The sequence below is a fragment of the Argopecten irradians genome, chromosome 1 (assembly GCF_041381155.1).
Source record: "Argopecten irradians isolate NY chromosome 1, Ai_NY, whole genome shotgun sequence".
NCBI classification, from domain to species: Eukaryota; Metazoa; Mollusca; class Bivalvia; order Pectinida; family Pectinidae; genus Argopecten; species Argopecten irradians.
Window position 1 is genome coordinate 49,599,409 of NC_091134.1, and position 26,429 is coordinate 49,625,837.

The following is a 26,429-nucleotide window of genomic DNA, read 5'->3' on the forward strand; positions in this document are numbered from 1 at the left end:
TCAGTAGCCTGGGCCTTTCGGCTAATTAGAAGAAGTCGTTTGAATGAAAAGTTTACGAACGGCGGTCAGATGACCTAAATATAACGGTATTTCATACTAAATTTTGTAGTGATCCGCAATGGGGTTAAGGAGGAGTAGGCTTTTCATCCTGAACTTCAACCAGATGACCTAAAACAACATATCGTGAATCTGAGGTCTGAGAATAAAAAAACAAAATTAACTTATTTGCATCTTTCATCTTTATTGACCAACAGGCACCATAGCACTATATGATAATCACCACGACTTCATTGACCAATAGACACCACAAAACTAATACCTGATATATTATATAAGCACCATGATATTATTGACGCAAATACTAGCCGATTTTGTTTACCATAACTGCATGGTAACATTGCACCACTAGTAATCCACGTGTTGACAGTTACGCGTAACCACAAATGCATTGTACCCATCGAACACAAGTGAAATTGTTCCGTCTGTAGATGGTGATGGATCTAAGTGTAGATTAAGTCAGACGACAATCTCAAACACGTTGAGCTACTTGAACACCGATGTATTGACAACTTCGGCAAACTCCAGTGTGTAAGCGTGCGTCAGCTTCGCATCGCTGCACAAAACGGTCAACGAGTTCACACATGTGGCCGAGTACAAATTCTTTGTTATTACGCTATATATTAACTTTTAGCAAAATTGAATATATATTTAAAATTCTGATCTGATGAAATAAAATTTTCTCTGAAATTTACTTTGTTTGTCATGTTTATTTTACAATAAAATATTGAACTTTTTTGTCGTTGCGGATGAATAATTCTACCTTACGCGAAGAGTCATCATTCGCTGTTCAATTGAGTAAGCTCCTCCCACTTTTGACCGACTTTTATTGAATAATTACGTCACATTCAAATGGCGATATTATTGCATAAAATATAAATAAAAAAAGTCGTTTGAGTGTAAATATAGGGATTGGATTTCGCTTTTATGTTAACAATGCTTATATGGAGCAATTCCTCTAAGAATATATTCAATATGGGGTGCTAACGCGCCCGTAGAATATGTTCTTAGAGGAATTGCTCCATACAAGCATGGTTAACATAAAAGCGCAATTCAATCCCTATATTGACAAAAAGCACCACAACACTTAATACCTGATATATTATAAGCACCATGACATTATTGACAACAAGCACCACAACACTTAATACCTGATATATTATAAGCACCATGACATTATTGACAACAAGCACCACAACACTTAATACCTGATATATTATAAGCACCATGACATTATTGACAACAAGCACCACAACACTTAATACCTGATATATTATATAAGCACCATGACATTATTGACAACAAGCACCACAACACTAATACCTGATATATTATAGTAGCATCATGACATTATTGACAACAAGCACCACAACACTTAATACCTGATATATTATAAGCACCATGACATGATTGACCAACATACACCACAACACTTAATACTGATATATTATAAGCACCATGACATGATTGACAACAAGCACCACAAACTAATACCTGATATATTATAGTAGCATCATGACATTATTGACAACAAGCACCACAACACTTAATACCTGATATATTATAGTAGCACCATGACATTATTGACAACAAGCACCACAACACTTAATACCTGATATATTATAGTAAGCACCATGACATTATTGACAACAAGCACCACAACACTTAATACCTGATATATTATAGTAGCATCATGACATTATTGACAACAAGCACCACAACACTTAATACCTGATATATTATAGTAGCACCATGACATTATTAACAGCAGGCACATGACATTATTGACAACAAGCACCACAACACTTAATACCTGATATATTATAGTAGCACCATGACATTATTGACAACAAGCACCACAACACTTAATACCTGATATATTATAGTAGCACCATGACATTATTGACAACAAGCACCACAACACTTAATACCTGATATATTATAGTAGCACCATGACATTATTGACAACAAGCACCACAACACTTAATACCTGGTATATTATAGTAGCACCATGACATTATTGACAACAAGCACCACAACACTTAATACCTGATATATTATAGTAGCACCATGACATTATTGACAACAAGCACCACAACACTTAATACCTGATATATTATAGTAGCACCATGACATTATTGACAACAAGCACCACAACACTTAATACCTGATATATTATAAGCACCATGACATTATTGACAACAAGCACCACAACACTTAATACCTGATATATTATAGTAGCACCATGACATTATTGAAAACAAGCACCACAACACTTAATACCTGATATATTATAGTAGCACCATGACATTATTGACCAACAAGCACCACAACACTTAATACCTGATATATTATAGTAGCACCATGACATTATTGAAAACAAGCACCACAACACTAATACCTGATATATTTAATACCTGATATATTATAAGCACCATGACATTATTGAAAACAAGCACCACAACACGTAATACCTGATATATTATAGTAGCACCATGACATTATTGACAACAAGCACCACAACACTTAATACCTGATATATTATAGTAGCACCATGACATTATTGACAACAAGCAATACCTGATATATTATAGTAGCACCATGACATTATTGACAACAAGCACCACAACACTTAATACCTGATATATTATAAGCACCATGACATTATTGACAACAAGCACCACAACACTTAATACCTGATATATTATAGTAGCACCATGACATTATTGACAACAAGCACCACAACACTTAATACCTGATATATTATAGTAGCACCATGACATTATTGACAACAAGCACCACAACACTTAATACCTGGTATATTATAGTAGCACCATGACATTATTGACAACAAGCACCACAACACGTAATACCTGATATGTTTATAATAATACCTGATACATTTAATACCTGATATATTATAAGCACCATGACATTATTGACAACAAGCACCACAACACTTAATACCTGATATATTATAGTAGCACCATGACATTATTGACAACAAGCACCACAACACGTAATACCTGATATATTATAGTAGCACCATGACATTATTGACCAACAAGCACCACAACACTTAATACCTGATATATTATAGTAGCACCATGACATTATTGACAACAAGCACCACAACACTTAATACCTGATATATTATAGTAGCACCATGACATTATTGACAACAAGCACCACAACACTTAATACCTGGTATATTATAGTAGCACCATGACATTATTGACCAACATGCACCACAACACTTAATACCTGATATATTATAGTAGCACCATGACATTATTGACCAACAAGCACCACAACACTTAATACCTGATATATTATAGTAGCACCATGACATTATTGACCAACAAGCACCACAACACTTAATACCTGGTATATTATAGTAGCACCATGACATTATTGACCAACAAGCACCACAACACGTAATACCTGATATATTATAGTAGCACCATGACATTATTGACCAACAAGCACCACAACACTTAATACCTGATATATTATAGTAGCACCATGACATTATTGACCAACAAGCACCACAACACTTAATACCTGGTATATTATAGTAGCACCATGACATTATTGACCAACAGGCACCACAACACTAATACCTGATATATTTAATACCTGATATATTATAAGCACCATGACATTATTGACCAACAAGCACCACAACACTAATACCTGATATATTTAATACCTGATATATTATAAGCACCATGACATTATTGACAACAAGCACCACAACACTTAATACCTGATATGATTATATAAGCACCATGACATTATTGATCAACATACACCACAACACGTAATACCTGATATATTATAGTAGCACCATGACATTATTGACCAACAGGCACCACAACACTAATACCTGATATATTTAATACCTGATATATTATAAGCACCATGACATTATTGACCAACAAGCACCACAACACTTAATACCTGGTATATTATAGTAGCACCATGACATTATTGACAACAAGCACCACAACACTTAATACCTGGTATATTATAGTAGCACCATGACATTATTGACCAACATGCACCACAACACTAATACCTGATATATTTAATACCTGATATATTATAAGCACCATGACATTATTGACCAACAACACCACAACACTAATACCTGGTATATTATATAAGCACCATCACATTATTGACAACAAGCACCACAACACTTAATATATGATATATTATAGTAGCACCATGACATTATTGACAACAAGCACCACAACACTTAATACCTGAATATTAATACCTGATATATTATAAGCACCATGACATTATTGACCAACATACACCACAACACTTAATACCTGATATATTATAGTAGCACCATGACATTATTGACAACAAGCACCACAACACTTAATACCTGATATATTATAGTAGCACCATGACATTATTGACAACAAGCACCACAACACTTAATACCTGATATATTATAGAAGCACCATGACATTATTGACAACAAGCACCACAACACTTAATACCTGATATATTATAGTAGCACCATGACATTATTGACCAACAAGCACCACAACACTTAATACCTGATATATATATATTATAGTAGCACCATGACATTATTGACAACAAGCACCACAACACTTAATACCTGATATATTATAGAAGCACCATGACATTATTGACCAACATGCACCACAACACTTAATACCTGATATATTATAGTAGCACCATGACATTATTGACAACAAGCACCACAACACTTAATACCTGATATATTATAGTAGCACCATGACATTATTGACAACAAGCACCACAACACTAATACCTGGTATATTATAGAAGCACCATGACATTATTGACCAACATGCACCACAACACTTAATACCTGATATATTATAGTAGCACCATGACATTATTGACCAACAAGCACCACAACACTTAATACCTGATATATTATAGTAGCACCATGACATTATTGACAACAAGCACCACAACACTTAATACCTGATATATTATAGTAGCACCATGACATTATTGACCAACAAGCACCACAACACTTAATACCTGATATATTATAGTAGCACCATGACATTATTGACCAACATGCACCACAACACGTAATACCTGATATATTATAGTAGCACCATGACATTATTGACCAACAGGCACCACAACACTTAATACCTGATATATTTAATACCTGATATATTATAAGCACCATGACATTATTGACAACAAGCACCACAACACTTAATACCTGGTATATTATAGTAGCACCATGACATTATTGACCAACATACACCACAACACTTAATACCTGGTATATTATAGTAGCACCATGACATTATTGACCAACAGGCACCACAACACTAATACCTGATATATTTAATACCTGATATATTATAAGCACCATGACATTATTGACAACAAGCACCACAACACTAATACCTGTATTTATAGAGCATCATGACATTATTGACCAACATACACCACAACACTTAATACCTGATATATTATAGTAGCATCATGACATTATTGACCAACAGCACCACAACACTTAAATACCTGATATATTTAATACCTGATATATTATAAGCACCATGACATTATTGACCAACAAGCACCACAACACTTAATACCTGGTATATTATAGTAGCACCATGACATTATTGACCAACAAGCACCACAACACTTAATACCTGGTATATTATAGTAGCACCATGACATTATTGACAACAAGCACCACAACACTTAATACCTGATATATTATAGTAGCACCATGACATTATTGACCAACAAGCACCACAACACTTAATACCTGGTATATTATAGTAGCACCATGACATTATTGACAACAAGCACCACAACACTTAATACCTGATATATTATAGTAGCACCATGACATTATTGACCAACAAGCACCACAACACTTAATACCTGATATATTATAGTAGCACCATGACATTATTGACAACAAGCACCACAACACTTAATACCTGATATATTATATAAGCACCATGACATTATTGACCAACAAGCACCACAACACTTAATACCTGATATATTATAGTAGCACCATGACATTATTGACAACAAGCACCACAACACTTAATACCTGATATATTATAAGCACCATGACATTATTGACCAACAAGCACCACAACACTTAATACCTTAATGACAACAAGCACCACAACACTTAATACCTGATATATTATAGTAGCACCATGACATTATTGACAACAAGCACCACAACACTTAATACCTGATATATTATAGTAGCACCATGACATTATTGACAACAAGCACCACAACACTTAATACCTGATATATTATAGTAGCACCATGACATTATTGACAACAAGCACCACAACACTTAATACCTGATATATTATAAGCACCATGACATTATTGACAACAAGCACCACAACACTTAATACCTGATATATTATAGTAGCACCATGACATTATTGACAACAAGCACCACAACACTTAATACCTGATATATTATAGTAGCACCATGACATTATTGACAACAAGCACCACAACACTTAATACCTGATATATTATAGTAGCACCATGACATTAATGACAACAAGCACCACAACACTTAATACCTGATATATTATAGTAGCACCATGACATAGACAAACACCACAACACTATACCAAGACCATGACATTATTGACCAACAAGCACCACAACACTTAATACCTGGTATATTATAGTAGCACCATGACATTATTGACCAACAAGCACCACAACACTAATACCTGGTATATTATAGTAGCACCATGACATTATTGACAACAAGCACCACAACACTTAATACCTGATATATTATAGTAGCACCATGACATTATTGACAACAAGCACCACAACACTTAATACCTGGTATATTATAGTAGCACCATGACATTATTGACAACAAGCACCACAACACTTAATACCTGATATATTATAGTAGCACCATGACATTATTGACAACAAGCACCACAACACTTAATACCTGATATATTATAAGCACCATAGCATGACATATATTGACAACAAGCACCACAACACTTAATACCTGATATATTATATAAGCACCATGACATTATTGACAACAAGCACCACAACACTTAATACCTGATATATATTATAGTAGCACCATGACATTATTGACCAACAAGCACCACAACACTTAATACCTGATATATTATAGTAGCACCATGACATTATTGAAAACAAGCACCACAACACTTAATACCTGATATATTATAGTAGCACCATGACATTATTGACCAACATACACCACAACACTTAATACCTGATATATTATAGTAGCACCATGACATTATTGACAACAAGCACCACAACACTTAATACCTGATATATTATAAGCACCATGACATTATTGACAACAAGCACCACAACACTTAATACCTGATATATTATAGTAGCACCATGACATTATTGACCAACATACACCACAACACTTAATACCTAAACCTATATATTATAGTAGCACCATGACATTATTGACAACAAGCACCACAACACTTAATACCTGATATGTTATAAGCACCATGACATTATTGACAACAAGCACCACAACACTTAATACCTGATATATTATAGTAGCACCATGACATTATTGACCAACATAGCACCACAACACTTAATACCTGATATATTATAGTAGCACCATGACATTATTGACAACAAGCACCACAACACTTAATACCTGATATATTATAAGTAGCACCATGACATTATTGACAACAAGCACCACAACACTTAATACCTGATATATTATAGTAGCACCATGACATTATTGACAACAAGCACCACAACACTTAATACCTGATATATATTATAGTAGCACCATGACATTATTGACAACAAGCACCACAACACTTAATACCTGATATATTATAGTAGCACCATGACATTATTGACAACAAGCACCACAACACTTAATACCTGATATATTATAGTAGCACCATGACATTATTGACAACAAGCACCACAACACTTAATACCTGATATGTTATAGTAGCACCATGACATTATTGACAACAAGCACCACAACACTTAATACCTGATATATTATAGTAGCACCATGACATTATTGACAACATGCACCACAACACTTAATACCTGATATATTATAAGCATCATGACATTATTGACAACAAGCACCACAACATTTAATACCTGATATATTATAGAAGCACCATGACATTATTGACAACAAGCACCACAACACTAATACCTGATATATTATAGAGCACCATATGATTGCAACAACACACAACTTAATACCTGATATATTATATAGCACCATGACATTATTGACCAACAAGCACCACAACACTAATACCTGGTATATTATAGTAGCACCATGACATTATTGACAACAAGCACCACAACACTAATACCTGGTATATTATAGAAGCACCATGACATTATTGACCAACATGCACCACAACACTAATACCTGATATATTTAATACCTGATATATTATAAGCACCATGACATTATTGACCAACAAGCACCACAACACTAATACCTGGTATATTATAGTAGCACCATGACATTATTGACAACAAGCACCACAACACTATTACCTGGTATATTATAGAAGCACCATGACCAGGTATGGACTTCTGGTCTTCCCCTTTCACATACAATGTAAAAATAGGCCTTTCTGAATAAAGGATCCTTCCGTGGTAGTAGTTTGGAAATTGCATTATTCCACCGATGTTCATCTGCCTTCCAATTATTTATTTCTAATGGACAGTCAGGTTTAAATACAAATATATCGCCACCTTCTGGGCGAAATGGAATTGACGATCTTTTGTTACCACTCTTAAAGAATAAAGCTAATACTTCGTTAGCCAATAATGTTGTTTGTATTGTGTTATATCTCCAACATTATCAACTATTACTTGCGCCATCATTGATAATGTATACGAACAACTAACTATGACGTCATTAACCAGCAATTGTTCCGTAACTAAGACGGACATGTTGGTTCCGTAATGAGCCGAGGTCAACAGACGGCCAGTTCGTGAGCCGTTGACAGAGGACCGCAATGAACTCTGGGAGAGATTGGTAGCGTACGGGTGGCAGTGTACAATAGATTTGAAAATTTCAGCAAAATAAAATGCAGACTTTAATTATGTACACACAGGTTTTTAACCTTAAAAATATATAAAAGTATATGTATTTTTAATCTACACAACATTTGCAATTGTTCATTTTTGGACAGTTCTACTTTTTGTGGTTTTGTGAGCCTGTAAAAACGTTGGTAACCATTCTTTTTTAATGCAAAAAAATTGGGATCTTTAACCCAAAATTACACCCCATCTAGGATTTTTTTTCTTGAACACAGTTTAAAACCAAGCAACACTGCCGTGATAGCGGAACTGAGCCTATTTCGACATAGGTATAACATTAAACTTTTGAGCAATCTTACCTTGTAGTTTTTCCATCTTACACGCACATTGGGATACCCTCAAACCATTAACCTCGAACCCATTTAGCTGAATTTCATTTTGAAAATGTGAAGCTTGTATATAATTCTATAGATTGAATTCACCAATTTTAGGACATATACATTTTTTACAATTTCTTATGCATATGATAAAACAGGGGCTTTCTGCTTAATAAAAATCTCGCCCATGGCCATTCGGTCTTACTGTACACTGCTATCACGATGCATCAACTGCGGAACGGAAGTTGATCTTTCAAGCGAGCATATTTGCAATGAGCAATATGAATGGTCGATAAATATAGTAAGAGGTATGTGTTTACAAAAGTGCGGTAAAACACGATGGATTTGACAGCTGATCAAGAAGAAAGTTTAAAAGCGGGTAAAGACGGACATAGTGTTGTTATCTTAGGTCAGGCTGGTTCAGGAAAAAGTTTCTTACTATCAGAAGTACATGTATATGATGAACTCACTAACGCAGGGAAAAGTGTGTACATATAACGGCAAGCACGGGTATAGCAGCATCCCAATTTCCAAGCACAGAGATCTGAGAATTAGTTACAGATAATATAATCATGGATCCACCAGAGTGCCCTAAGACCATTTTTAGACGTTTTAGAGGTCTAGATCAATAACGATAAAAAATCATATTCTACATGGTACTATATACGAGAAGGGTGGCAAGCCTTAGACTCCAAATTTCTAACCCGCCCACCTTGAACGGGTGATCGGGTTGTGTAGTGGTTAAGCCGCTTGCCTTTCACCTAGACGGCCGGGGTTCGATCCCGGACACGGACGTGAAAAGGTCAGTGGTCACCTGCCCGATCACGTGGGTTTTCTCCGGGCACTCCAGTTTCCTCCCACACTAAGCCCCCTTGTAATTGCGCGCTTACATCCAGGCCATCGAGAGTGATTTACATAAGTTGTATAACTTGTTTCTCAATCGATGTAAAATAAATAAAGTTTATATCTAACCCGCTCACCTTTAGCGGCTATAAAAACACATTTCAAGTATATCGTCATAAAAACGGTTACTACCGTTGGAAAGAGCGATAATTTTACTTTCAAAATCATCCTACACATCTATACAAAGTGCCGTCATTAAGACAACATAAGCCCCATTATGACAAACATCTTGAACATAAGCTAATTAAGATTCATACTGGCGATGTGGCCGATATAATATGCGTTTCAACGTTGAAAAATGACCCCGAAAACCGTTGAAAACTGACCTTTAGCGCACTTTTCACACCGACCCATTGAAAATGGACCCCGTTGAAATGTGACCCTTCTCAGGAGAAGACTAAGATAGGATATGCCTGATATCTAATCCTATTGACACATAACATATTTTGTACAACAACACCACACAACACAACATCACACAACAACACATCACACAACACAACAACACACAACACAACCACACCACAACATACAACACAACAACACACAACACAACCACACCACAACACACAACCACGCAACAACAATATAATACCACCCAACAACAACAAAACACAACAACACAACACACGACACCACCATACAACACAACACACAACACAACAACACATCACACAACACCACACAACCACACCACAACACACAACACAACCACACCACAACACACAACCACGCAACAACAATACAACACCACCGAACAACAACAAAACACAACAACAACACAACACACAACACAACATCACACAACACAACATCACACAACAACACGACACACAACAACACAACACACATCACAACCACACAAAACACAGCCACACAGCATCCAACAACACACCAATTACACACAACATAACAACATAACACAACAACACAAAACACAAAACACAACGATGATAACAATACAAAATTTCAATTCAAATAGCGGTGATTACGTTATTTAGATACCAGCACATAAGGGGGGCTTATATTAAGAATGGCGATAACAGAATTCGATAATTATGTTTGTGCAACAGCTACATATGTGAATGCACTAAGGTCATTTTCAAGAGACTGTCCGTTGAGAGTTTGCCAAGGTCATTTTTCAATATATATACATGTAGTTTGTATAAATTTAAGTCATAGAGTTCTGCAAAGATCGAAACCAAATCTGGCCAGAAACATCCATTGGGGAAGGGGAACAGAGTTTGTATAGATTTTGGCTCTGACCCCCGAGGGCAGGAGGGGCGGAGTCCAATAGGGAAAATAGAGATAAATTCTTTTAATCGCTACTAGTCACAGAGTACTGCGTGGATTGTAATCAAATTTGGCAATAAGCATCCTCTGGAGAAGAGGAACAGAATTAGTATAAATATTGTTAATTATTTAAAATCCTTCAGAAAATAAGCAATGATCCTGTTTTCAGAACAATACTTGGCATTACAATCCAGGTGAGCAATACAGGCCTTCTGGGTCTCTTGTTGTATTCAGAATAATTATATTTCAAATGACAAATTTAAACGCAAAAATGCAGACAGCATTGGTAACTTCGCCTTAAAAGCACTTATAAAGGACCAAGCCAAAAACCTTGCATCACATTATGTATTGCCAAACTGCTTGTTTGATGAGTGATATGCATGCAGAAATCATATAACAGGTAACTGTAAAAAATAATCGAAATTTTAAATAAATTATTTATTAAGTTATTGTGATAAATATCACATCATAACTTATTAATAAACGGTACTTAATAAATGTTTTATGTTAAGAGAGAGCGAGAGAGCACTTTTTCTTTACACTTTTTCGTGCAATTCTGATTCCATAGAAATTCTAATAATTTTGATTGCTGATAAAAGCTGATTACTTTGTAGTTATTTTTCAATGGGAATATCACTTCCATCATAGCATCATCCGAGTCAGCTGGATGAGCCGATCCTCTATTGAATTTTGATGAAACACATTGCATTTCTCGGTATTAAGCATTAAGCAAGAATAGTTTGCAATCAATATTCTAGATTCGGTGTGAAATTGTACCATGGATAAATAACATTTCATAAATAGTTTATGTAACATTTATTTTTGACATTGTGATGCAGCGAGTTAGACTTTCGACCTGGCAGCAAAAGCCACAGAGAACGTCTTTTTTTTCTCTTTCTTCCCACCAGGTATATGCATGTGTTTATGGATGTATCGATATCATAAATATACAGTATTTTTGCCTGAACATTAACAATATACATGTCCATCAAATGCAAATTTATTGATAAATTTGACAATATGAATTAAACATTAATGTGATCTTTGACACGAAGGAAATCATGCATGTAACCAGATTGTTCAACCGCTAAAAGTATGTAAATATGATAACTTTTCTGAGATATATCATTTCTGTTAAACGTTATCAGACCTAATAGACCCCACCCCTCACCCCCACCTTCAAACCGATATTTTTGTCTGAACCCTGATTATGACCCTTTGATCACAAATCAAAATGTTAACATTGCAAAATACTCAAAAACTGATTTTTTTTAGCATTTTTTTTTTCATATTTGAATTGACGCAGCAAAAATGTTTCTTAACAGCAAACTATTATTCCTAATCAATTATTTGACCTCTTATCAATCAGTTAAAAAGAAACCAAAACAATGCAAAAGAGAATTATTATTAAACAATTTACTATCATCACCGGGTTCGTATACTGGGCATCTAATTGTTATTTTTCAAACGACATTACAGTTTCCATGTGTATTGTAATTTCCCTAAATAGAACATTGACTATTGACGTTTTATAAGCAGAAAAAATGAATTTAAAGATGGATGAATGCTTATCTTCATCTGGAGCGATTTGTGGAGCGCAACGATGATGTCCTACATTGGTTGGTTAAGCATAGTTAATTCGCAAGACGATTATGATATATATTGGCATAACAATAGATGTTGTGAAAACATTTATATGCTATATGGCATACTGAAGAACTTAAAGACAATTCCTATGTAGTTAATATTAAGTCTTCTTCAAACAGGACACTTGAATTATTCCACTTGTTCAACAAATAAATCCGCATCAAAACGAATGCTAGAGAATTTTCCAAAATATGGTAGCATTTTGCATGGGTGTCCAGAAATACGGCGAGGATACGGTAACGTGTATTTACCGAATTATATGCAAATAAGGTGTAGTAATATTTTCATCAGCAAAAAGACACTAATTTGTATTCAAAAGTCATCGTTTAATAAAGAATCCATCTATATCAAATTCTTCTAAATGGGAACGTCTTTAAATGATAGTCATTTAACGTCTTATTGGGTTCAAATCTTCATAGTTGCTTCCAGAAAATAAAACTCAATGACGGACTACATGTATACATGAAAAAGCATTCGCACGACACGGCGACGTCTATTTCCCGCCAGATAGTCATCAAGCCATTACCATCAAGATCAAGTTCGTATCCGACTCATTAAATCTACGAAACTCATCAGTGAGATTTGTCAGGCAAGATGTATTATTAGTACTTTTGGTCAATTTTATACCATGCATGAAAACGTCACGTATTTTGACACAACGACCACGACGCATACGTTTTCCAACAGCAGTTTTGGACGTCTAGCGGCGATCACAATATAGCATGACGTCATTTGATATTGATGACGTTGACAAATGATGGCGTGAGATTATGGAAAAGTAGTTCGGTCAAAGTTCACCGTATCATCTAATCAGAATGCGTACATATTTTATACCACGTGTGGTATAAACAAATTGTTAATCAACAGCTGCATCCTTTATTTAATTCCCTGAGAGTTGAATAACAGCACCTATTGTGGTAAAAAACCTTCTTAATGCAAATATTTTTTTATTATCCTATATTCCTTCCTGTAAGCTTCAAGACTGACCGTTTTGACCATAAATTTATGATTGTCTCTTTTATAGAACTGGTATGGTACCTGATAAACTGTTTGCAGAGCCAACCTATTGTTGTTTGTTCATTTTAAAACTGTGCAGTCAAAAATGTTTGGCAATTAATCTGTCTATCATTTGCGAAACATGTCAAACCAATATATGTTGCATCGTTGCACTACGATGACCGATAAGCGAGGCGTAATGTATGTTTATCGATGTGTGACCGGTCAGGTCTAGAAAAAACGAACTTGCTCGGCTTTGCTAATCTAATCAGCAATGGACCATTATATACCTGGGGTGTATTTGAACTCCAGGTGTGCTCGGAAGGTGATGTGGACCTGTAATCAGTATCCTGACTACATACAGACATCACACCAGACCTAAATACACTGGGTCTGTTTGATGGCATTCCTCAGGCAACACACAGGTCCTGTACTTGATGCCCAGATGTCACAGTTCTCCGACCCGCTACCTCCGTTACCACGTGTGTTTAGGGAATCAAACATGACATTCGGCTAAATACATCAGACAAACTGACACTTTTCTAGCCGTGGGGGACACTACGCAGGTATTGTATATAGTTATGTAGTCATACCGAGAAAAAATCCTGCGAGATGTTTTTTTTTTAATTTCTAGTAACACCATATGATAAAAGATAGATAAGATACTTGTTTATCGATGATACTTATGTAAACGATTGTTCAGTGACAAAGACGTATGTTTATATTCACCAGTGATTGTATTTGTGAGTGACCGTTATTTATTATCATATACTGTTACATATCATGACTAGGATTTTTATCTAATCACATGCAGTCAATGTTCTCACGAGTGTAGATCTAAACACCACTAGTATTAGCTGATATCATTTCGTACGCATTCTTCGGAGATAGCATTAGCAATATTTTCATATCGTAATTGTAACGACAATATTTAGCATGCTATCTTGATGTATGTCTCCCATCTTATTTTGACACACATTTGCCAATCTGTAATTAGGCCTGCTATTAATTATATCTCAAACAAGTGCATTGCACACCTGTCAAAATATTTTCTTCGTTTGTTTGTAATAGTAAAAAAGAAAAAAATATAGAAATAAGGAAACGATTTTGAAATTGTTACTATAGTCAAAAAGATCATTTGTTATATATTACTATAATGAAATATGGAAATAGACAACCAATGTTTAGTAAATCTGTTGTATTAATTAAACCTAATGGTTCCAAAGTCCTTATAGTACATCAAACGTCATAGAAATCGCAATACATATGTAAGTGAGATTGAACAACTTTAAAATGCATTTCACACCGTAGTGTTAATAAAAATCTAAAATGATGATACGGCAAACAGAGGCAATGCAAATAATACAAAATAAAAATGAGTTTCAATATTTTATTTCCAGTTTATTTGAAATCTTGTAACGTCACCGTTGTGTATTACGACATGAGTTTATTGTTTTCAATTACAAAGCGAAAAGAACTATTATTTTCTTTAATTTTCATTTTAGCACGATGAGGTTTGACGATGTGTTAGTCCGTATAGGAGAGTTCGGTTACTTCCAGCGTCGCCTCTATCTACTACTATGCATGCCGTCTATTATAACCGGATGTTATATGATGATACTGGTGTTTGTAATGGAACCTCCTGAACACAGGTCTGTATTCAATTCCATATACCCATCATTTCTCTTTGATAATCTTCATTTGATTTTTTTTATTACAATGATAATAATTTTGTTATGGTTCTTGTCTTTCATATATCTACTATATATTATGTCTGGGCAGTTGTACTGTGAAGACGTAGTTTTAATGGGGCTAACGTAGTGTTTTGTTTGATTATTTTCATGATCAGAATCGCTAATATGTTTTTATTTATTGGGGAAAAAAACTAGAACCAGAAGTTCCTTAACAGTAAGCACTCTCCTGTCAATAGACAACATCCTGATAACAAATCTACACCAAATATTGAACAGATGGATGCGATAGCAAACTTGTCCAATCATGTAGTTGTAGGTTAATTAATATAATGCTTTCTTGACAGATAAGTTGGAAATTGCATACATCTTACTTTGAGTAATCCTATTGTTGTTGAATGTCAATATAGTCTTAATGATATATACATGCACCACCAGAGGCTATTCGGTACAATGGCCTGAAACGAAGTCATGTTTTTTGGTAAAACTAATGACATTGGTGAAATAAATCAAATTTTTCAAAGTTATATTTCTTCTTATATTCTTTTGTCACAATGGTTAAGGTGTAAATTACAAGGATGGGGTAACGATACCTATGAGGTCCAGAGTGAAGAACACCGGAAGTGGATAAATTACACCATACCGCCATCAGATGACGAACAACATGTCTACGATCAGTGTCACTATTATGCTTGGAATCACAATGGAAGTTCACCCACCAACAGAACTGTAGAGAAATGTACAGACTGGGTGTATGACAAAAGTGTTTTTCTGGAGACATTCACATCACGGGTATGTCATAAGACAAATAAGATTATCATTTATACAGAAATAATGTGTATTTGATATGTATATGTGATACTTATTTTAACAAGGTACAGCGTTTAATTAATACTGATTTTCAGAGTTTTTTTATTTAAAAATAAGAAATGATTTATTTTCATGTAGACAAAAGGTGTCTAGATATGCTATCAACAACTTTATTAGCACCTTTGCGCAGAAAGAATGATCAGCTAAAATTTTGATTGTGGATATTTTGCCTTACTTAAATTAGATCATAGTTACGAGGTCCGCTGATGAATTTTAGGCAGACGAAACGATTGCATGTCAAACATCCGTTGTTTTTTGTCCTTTACGTGCAGCACAATCTGGTTTGTGGAGAGTCTATAAAGACGTCGGTGGCTGAGATGGTGTTTTACTTCGGGGTATTGGTAGGGGATATATCATTTGGACTTCTATCTGATGTGTAAGTCAACTCTAATACTATACTTTCCAGTAGGTATTTTTTCAGAAGAAATATGAAGGAGACAAAAGGATACTGCATTTGCATACCATTTTGAAATCTAAAAACAGATTTCTGTGATATGACGTTCGGTGTTCCCGATTGTGGTAAACAATGATATTAATACATTCGTCAGCATTACTGCTTTAGACAACGTAAACATGTAAATTAATGTTGTACTTTTTCAAACAACAGAATCATCTTCCATCCCATTTGACAATGTAAGGATTAGCTCCCGGCTATGGTGTAAAGCTTTGTTTTAACAAGCATTAAGTTGTACGAATAGGATTGTAAAAAGATAACAACAATTTGATGAATGTATATTCTTTTCGAACTTCAGTTGGAAAACAAATGGTATTGTTCTGCTTTCATTTCAGTCCGATTTCATATTGAGAAATCTCAATAGTAATATGATACTGTTTTCTTTTTAAATTAGAATTGGAAGAAAGAAGACATTCACCATTTCAGTTATCATCCTTTTGGCGTCCTCTACAGCGACAGTATTCGCGCCAGAATTCTACAGTTTTTGCGCTCTGGAGTTCATCAATGGCGCAGCTGTTCACGGAGCCTTCATGGTCTGTTGTGTACTTGGTATGTACATGTATTATATACTAATCATTATTTTTTCTTTCTTTTCATACTTAATCTGGCTTTCTGCTTGGCCACTTATATTTTTGTTCATTCTTTAAATCCGGGAATTGCGCGAAATTTCGAGGTTATCGCAAAGCCACCGTAATGACACTAACGTTGCGTATTAATTTGGGAAAATTGATCCCTTGGAAAACCAATGGATTCATATGTTTAAATGGATGTTTCACTATTATCAAACATCAATATATTTAAGAAGGTTTACTTGGCAACGACTGGAAAGTATAACAATAACGAAGGAATCTCCCACTTCGTTTTCTCCTCAAAGTATTCCGATATATTAACTATGGGTTAACGTGACGCTACCCAAATTGGAACGCTACCCAAAACGGAACCCTGTTAAAATATGTGATACAGAATTTTCCGTTTACAATCAAAACTACTAATAACTGTCTTGAACAAAAATTAAGGTGCTGAATATAGTAACTGTGACAATTTTTAGATGTCATTTTCTTTCCAGTTGCTTATTGTCTGTATTTATAAACAAAACAATGAATATGTGAAAAAATCCGGGAAACGACGTCGTGCGACAACCCTAAAAACACCATGTATTTTAAAACAAGAAAAAAATTGCACAATGGGATATTTTTGACAGATATGTGACTTAAATAAACTAAAAATGTTTGAACTTTCCTGAAATGAATATTTTTTATGATGTCTCTACATTTTTTAATCAGACTATATTTAGGAGGGGTTCCATTTTGGGTACTCGAACCTGCTGAAACACGGGGCTATACCGGGCATTCTTCAAGCTCTCTATTTCAAAATATATGCACTGCTGACCAGTAAACAAATCATGAAATTAAAACTGAAGACATCTTTTTGTGGAAACTAAAGACATTAGAATTTTTTCACAATTATCTTCAAAAATTGTTCCAATTTGGGTAGCGTCACGTTACAACGTAAAAAAGCGCTCACATTTCACTCTACGAAAACACATATTTCATCTTTTAATATTTATTTGGGGTGTATATGTCACAAGCTATAGCGTTAATGCAAAGTTTATCAAGTACACTGTCACTCATGTTTAAGTTATGAAATTATCTATCTTCTTTTCAGAACTATTCCAATTCCGAATCGTAATATAAAATTATTTTTAATTTTTATTCTGATTCTGTGACCAGGGCTTGAGATGGTGGGGCCCAGTAAGCGAGTATGGGCGGGTATTCCTATACACATGTTCTTTGCTGTTGGTTTGGTATACTTGGCCGGAATGGAGTACTTCACACGTAACTGGCAGTATGTGCAGATCGCCGTCACGGCACCAGTCGTCTTCTTTCTCTTCTACTGGTGGTAAGTTAATTGTATCGTCGCTTAAGTGTGTGAGCATGTCGTGTTGTTAATACTGCACAGTTCTTCCGTTATCAGTATAATGTGACCCGGTTGGTTGTTCGGAATAATGTCTTTGATATTTTATCGTATGATTATATACTATGTACAAAATAAGAAAGAATCTCGATACCTTAGCACAAACATGCAAGGATGTTGTAGTTGTCAAGGAGCACATAATCAAATGATGTTATAAGTGGAATTGTACACATTTATTATAATGGTTATTTTTTCCATAAACTAAACATATATCAAAGCGCAACTCTCAACATATTATGCTGCCGATATTGAACAAAGACTAAAAATACAATAACTTGCTATTTTTCATATATGTTATTCGTTGAAAACGTCTATGTTTGGTTTAAGGTTGATAACAGAATCCGCTAGATGGTTAGTCAGTCAGAGCCGTTACGAGGAGGCCGCCGTTATTATAGAGAAGGCAGCTCAGGCCAACAAAGTGGATTTGTCTGAGGAGAAACTGGTTGACTTATCAACACTGGAGACTCCTAAACAAGGCAAAATCTGGGAACTTTTCAAGTCGAAAGTCCTGTTTTTCAGGACAATGATTTTGTTTTTTAATTGGTTAGTAATTCTAAAAAAGGTGAAATTATTTATTGCAATTGTCTGACTGTATTGCATTTGAAAAACATTTATTTTTTTATTTCTTAAGACGTGCTGCTTCTGTCTTTTGACAACAAAATGTTAGAACAAGAACAACTCTAGAAAACAAAACAGAAAGTGTCTTTTACATGCCATAGTTTGCATCGTATATTTGCTCCTCGCCTGAACAACAAGTCACGGAAGAAGGTGTTTTATTTATTTATTTATTTGCTTACCCAGTATTTATTTATTAATGCTTTATGTGTGTGCCTTTTACACAAACATTTAAGAATATTTTCGACTTCTTCCATTTCAGGATTGTGATCAGTATGGTGTATTACGGAGTTACAATGCATACCGGCAACCTAGGTGGCAATTTCTACCTAAATTTCTTTATTCTGGCTGTTGTTGAATTTCCCGCCAAAGCTATGACGATGGTGTTCCTAAACCGTATCGGCAGGAAGAAGATGCACTGCACGTGTATGATGATCGGCGGGATAGCATGTCTGTGCACTATATTTACTGTGATATACGGAGGGGATAGTAAGTATTTTAATCATATTTTGCCATCAAATAATTATAATGTTTAATAATATAACACGATATTACAATATTATATTTATTTGCTCATTGATGCTTTTTTCACCGGGTACTCCTGTTTTCCTCCACCATCAAACCTGACACGTCCTTACATGACCCTGACGTTAAACTAAACTAAACAAACAAACAAAAACTGAAAAATTAAAATCTTATACTTCAATTTTTTTCTGTATTCGATTATTAGTAATATATTCTAAAACTTTATAGCGATATACGAAATGATACTTACAATCTAAATTAAATAAGCATAGATATTTCATATTTGAAAAAAACGCTAGTGTATCTTCTAAGCAAGTATTTAGATTATTGTATTTTCAATTTGGTACTGTTACATTTTTGATTAGGCATCAGAATGTTTTAATTTGTTATTGAATCATTTTTTAATTTGGCTTTAGTACATGTTTCAATGTTTGTTACGTTCAAAGGTTTGCAACCCGTCACACTTACTCTGGCCATTATTGGGAAGTTCGGATCTGCTGCAGCGTTTGGAGTGATATATATCTATTCCTTGGAACTATATCCGACCGTGGTCAGGAATGGAGGCATGGGTATGAGCTCCTGTGTGGCCCGCATAGGCGGAATGGTGGCTCCGTACGTGGCCAAATCGGTAAGTTGTCTCATAAAGTAAACAATGATTTCAAACGTTTTACCAACAACATGGGTTATTTACATAAATGTTTAGTCATTTTCAGACTAAAGAGCTTGATATTATCTGATTGCATTCTCTTCAAATTCACGATATGTAGCTCCAATCGTTTTATATTAAATATTGCTTATTTTTGTACACTCTATTTAAGAAGCTTAGAAACTTTAATTATGCCTAAACTAAGAGGATGACAAAGTTAATTTGCACTTGTGTACTAAAGTCTGAACGTTGATTAATAAATTAATATAGAATACAACCAGCTCTTTGCAAGTGATATAAAGGTTTTAAGATAAATACATTTGCATTTTGCAATCCCAACGCTGGCACCAATTCCTCTTTTCTGTTGAGCTGACTTCGCTTTAGTAGTATTATCGTTGGCCCTTTACAGGGCGACCTGGTGGGAGGACGATTCGGTCAGGCCTTACCTCTGGTCATATTTGGAGGTTGTTCTGTAATAGCTGGTATCTTTACCCTTTTCCTGCCTGAGACTCACGGCCGCAAACTACCAGAGACAATCCGAGACGGAGAGCAATTTGGAAGGTTAGTTTCTGATAGAGATCATTTATTATAACATACAATGTAGATGTCATACTGAATAATATGAAATAATAGTTGATAGATATTTTCGTTGTTTTTGTGGTCGCTATGGAACCACGATTATAAAGAAAAAAAATGTTTTTTGTATTTATTCGGTACAATGTAACCTACCACAAATATTTCTGTGAACGAAATGTTTTGGAAGATGTCACCTTAAAAAATAGTATGAACAGTGAAAATTTCACTTTGCCAATTAATTTCTCAATAATTCCTTGTAATGACATTCTCGGAATATTACCGACAAGATACTTGAGTTTCAGAAGAACATTAAGTATATGAGGTTTTGCTTGGGATGAGGATAATGAACATTGAACGTATATACTTTCAGAAAACCCAGGGGAGCTTCGACTGCAAATTTGGTGATATCCAAGGAGACGATAAATAGTATAACAACAGACGTGAATGGGAAACAGAATTTGAACAATGAAGATTTCAAATCAAGTAAATCCGAATGACCGAAATTTTTAAGTTTTTGTACAAAATTAAAGCTTATTAATAAAAGAAATAAATATTTTGTTCTGCACATGTTCTGCAAAGAAACCAGGATATGCTATGAAGTGTGATACTCGATAGAGAAAAATGTTTTCCGAACAAGGGATCGATAATATCCATAAAGCAGACTGTAATTATTATCGATCACTGTTTCATATATGAATGTCAATCGCTTTTAGTTTGAATCACAAGATGTTCCAGAATACCTAAATGATGACGAAACTACTGGTATTGCAGCGGGAACTGTTTGGTTTATCATATTAACGTACATATTTAAGGAAGGCTTCCCATGCATGCAACGTGTTGCTGTGTGTGAATGTCTGCCTGTTTGTGGGGGTTGTGGTATGGTGTTTTGTCTCCTTGTGATAAAGGAAATCTTGCCCTTCTTATAGTGAGTGATATATCACTGAGGCATGCCACCGAAGTCACGACACACTCACGATCCGGTCACATTATGCTGACAACGGAGAACCAGTCGTCCCTACTCGCTTTATATTGTGCGCTAACCAGGAGAATAAACATACATTAATATATAATTTTGTCACATACCTACAAAAACTCGCATTTAGAAAAAAAAATCAAAATGTGCTGCAAAAATTCAGCGGAGATGGTCATTTTGTGTTGGAAGCATTAAGTCACTTTTTTTGTATTAAAAAAAAATCAGAAGTTTTTAAAATGTAAAAGTTACATTAGACATCAGCACACAAATCATTCATAATCTTTATTCACTCATTCATCATCGTTATCATACATATGCTCACTCAATATACAACGTTAATCATACAGTAATCACCATATCCCACAGTAGCAAATTATATTTGATTACCATTATCACACCCAATAAACAGCCTCACTATAGTTACAGCTTTGCACACTAACATCATCATTCAATTCGCATCATCATACCATGATCATCATCATAGTTAAAAATATCCTTACTACATGCATTTTAATAGCATGATTAATTAGTCTTATATTTTGATGTTACCACATAGCCTCTTATCCTCAAACAAAACATTATATATATTATCACCCACATCGACATCATCCATAAAAAAAGATAATTGTATGAGGTAATCACTGTACATTTTACATGTAAACATCCAAATTGATCTGAATGAGTTTTATCTTTTAAAATATTTTTGATTGATTTGTGTACAAACAAACAGAACACACATACCAAAAACTAAGGAGAGAGAGACAGACAGACAGACACAAGCAGACAGAGACAGACACGCAGACAGACTTACAGACAGACACACTGACAGACATGTAGACAGACAGTCAGACATGTAGACAAACAGACAGACTAGACAGACAGACATAGAGAGATGAGAGAGAGGCGGGGTGTAACTATGAGACATAAAATATTCAACATTGCAAGAAAAGCAAAATTTGATTATATATGGCAATAATATTCAAGGTCAGGTAGATAAATAAACAAGAGAAGTAAAAAAAGAAATAATGGTCAAATAATGTACATTTTTACAACGCTACAAGTTTTTCCCATTTCTTCCAATTCTTATCAAACTTTTCTTTAGCAGAAGGATTTCTTTATTAAAACTGAAGGAAATAACGAGTGCATCTAAAATATTTTCAAATAAATAAAGAAGGTTACGAAACTCTTGGCATTCCCACAGCACATGTATAATATAAAAATTGTAGTCTCAGTGTCAGAATTACAGAGAACACATAATGGAAAAATGACAACATGAGATTTAAATAGTAGAGAGTTTGTAGTAAGAATATGATGGTTCACTCTATTCTGAAACCATTGAAGCTGTGTGTTTTTAGTGATAGTGAAAGGAAGTTTGAAAATTTTATTCCAAGTAGGATTGTCAAAGTCAAAAGTCCTATTTCATTTTTTCTGTCCAGTGGGAATTACATTGTTTTTAATAAGAAAGTTGTAAAAGTGTTTAGATCCTTTGGACTCATTAGAATGGCATTTATCCAATTATAAATGATAAATGACATCATACATGACATTTTGTAAATAATGCTTATTTAGGAATATAATTGAATTACTATCATGGAATATTTCAACAACTTTTAAATCGATGCAAATAACGGGTAAAATATTTAATAATAATAACAACATTCAAAAGAAGGGAGGTAACTCTAGGATACTACTGTCCACTTGTCTTAATACACAAATTTACACACTCGGATTAATTGAATTTTACCATTGAGTCTACATCAAATGTTCGGGAATACGTTGCTATATCTATGCTTCTATTGAAGTGATTTCAGAGGAACACGCTCTTTTTGGGCAGCTGTTATAGATAAATAAAACATTACAGTACATCATACAGCTGTTATTATACTAGGTCAGCCATACACTAATTAAATATAACAAACAAGGTTCCTGTGTAAAAATTCTGATAATGCAGTATGCATATATGGCATAGAAACTTGAAATAGGTAGTTCTTTCTTATTAATATATAAATATATATAGTGCATGTATGAAATTGTAAGCATTGGGAGTGCTATATATGCTGGCTATAAGGTGATAATAATTACTTAGTGTAGAGCCGAGACTACTTTTATATTTATACATACAATGATACACTGTATTCTAGTAATTAGATGTTCCAGAACAGGAAGGAATTAAAGATGTTAAGTAAATATATACCAATAGCAATATAAAGACTAGCAACGAAAAATGGGATTTTTTTTATAAAACTGATGCAAACAATTTGTATTTGATATACCTTTACTTTACTTTATACTAAAATTATTATGCATTTATCTTTTTATGCCTAAATTTGCCAATATTTGTATGCTTTCAAGTACACTAAGTCTCATGAATGACTTTACCAAAACATGCATATATGCATATAAGTAAGACAAAAGAATCAACTTATAACCTGAAACCACTTTATACAACATTCTCCAATTTTCAGCAGAGATTAATTTTGACCAATTCAATTCACTTTTCTACTAGATTCAAACTATAATTGAAATGGACGTACCGGTACATGTATGCATGTATTCCTAGCTGGTTGTCAGTTTCCCTAGATAAACACTTAAACAATGGTGATCGTAATTGTTACTGTATACATTTATTTTTAAATGTAGTACTTTATTGTTAGATTGTTTGTTTGTTTGATTAATTAACGTCCTATTAACAGCTATGGTCATGTAAGGACGGCCTCCCATGTATTCTGTGTGTTGCGTGTAGGTTGTGAGAGGTGCGCGTTTTCGGAGACTGCGGTATGTTCATGTGTTGTCTTCTTGTATAGTGGAACTGTTGCCCTTTTTATAGTGCTATATTACTGAAGCATGCCGCCGAAGACACCAAGCAACACACCCCACCCGGTCACATTATACTGACACCGGGCGAACCAGTCGACCCACTCCATGTATGCTGAGCGTTAAGCAGGAGCAGAAACTACCACTTTTATAGACGTTGGTGTGTCTCGGCCAGGGGACAGAACCCAAAACCTTCCTCACAGGGGCGAACGCTCAACTCAAGGCCAAAAATGAGGCGGTGCCAAGGGAGGCATTAGGAAGGATAAAGTCAGTTAGGAAGAAGAGATAAGATAAGATCCTAAATTTAGTCGCCTTTTACGATCATGCAATAGGGGCAGCAGGTACAATTCTAACGCTCTTCCTGCAGGGCAGAGTACTTTATCAATATATAGTTAAAACGAAGGAAGAAATTTGGATTAATTGTATGATATATATATTATTTTATTTTTCAAAATGATGATGTTAAAATGCAATCATACTTTAGCGCAAATTTATTCATTTTACAAACATTTTGATAACTTGTTACATATATAAACTATGTATATTTCTTTGATTATTTTATATAAAATGTCACCAATTAAAATGAGTTTAATCCGGTCAACGTCACCAATACCATTGACTGAATTTTACACACTGGATCCAATGCCTTAACAAGGTCAAACTTTGCTATTTTCTGTACGGCAATCTGTTACCTATATAAATAGTGCTTTATTATGTAAACAAAAGCTAGGTCATCTTACCTAATCTCAATGTAACCTATAAACCAATGTATTTATATACAATGATATAGTTACCAAATGCTATCGGATATAAAACACAGCTTGAATAACAGTACATATACTGTATAACGACGATAAATGAGCAGAAAATGTCATTGATCATAAAACATACATGAAATTGGTAGAATACAAGA

General features: G+C 34.5%; 1 protein-coding gene across 1 annotated transcript in view; it reads left to right on the forward strand.

Moving 5' to 3' along the window:
- Window positions 1-14,696: 14,696 nt before the first annotated feature.
- LOC138330711 (uncharacterized) overlaps window positions 14,697-26,429 on the forward strand; it is a 33,665-nt gene continuing 21,932 nt past the window's right edge. The window contains exons 1-11 of the mRNA XM_069278270.1: window positions 14,697-14,944; window positions 15,884-16,030; window positions 16,633-16,861; window positions 17,212-17,315; window positions 17,788-17,942; window positions 19,124-19,292; window positions 19,695-19,910; window positions 20,245-20,471; window positions 20,954-21,135; window positions 21,563-21,714; window positions 22,100-22,225. Coding sequence (XP_069134371.1) covers window positions 15,888-16,030; window positions 16,633-16,861; window positions 17,212-17,315; window positions 17,788-17,942; window positions 19,124-19,292; window positions 19,695-19,910; window positions 20,245-20,471; window positions 20,954-21,135; window positions 21,563-21,714; window positions 22,100-22,225 — 1,703 coding nt within the window. The 5' untranslated portion in view covers window positions 14,697-14,944; window positions 15,884-15,887. The remainder of the gene's footprint in view (window positions 14,945-15,883; window positions 16,031-16,632; window positions 16,862-17,211; window positions 17,316-17,787; window positions 17,943-19,123; window positions 19,293-19,694; window positions 19,911-20,244; window positions 20,472-20,953; window positions 21,136-21,562; window positions 21,715-22,099; window positions 22,226-26,429) is intronic.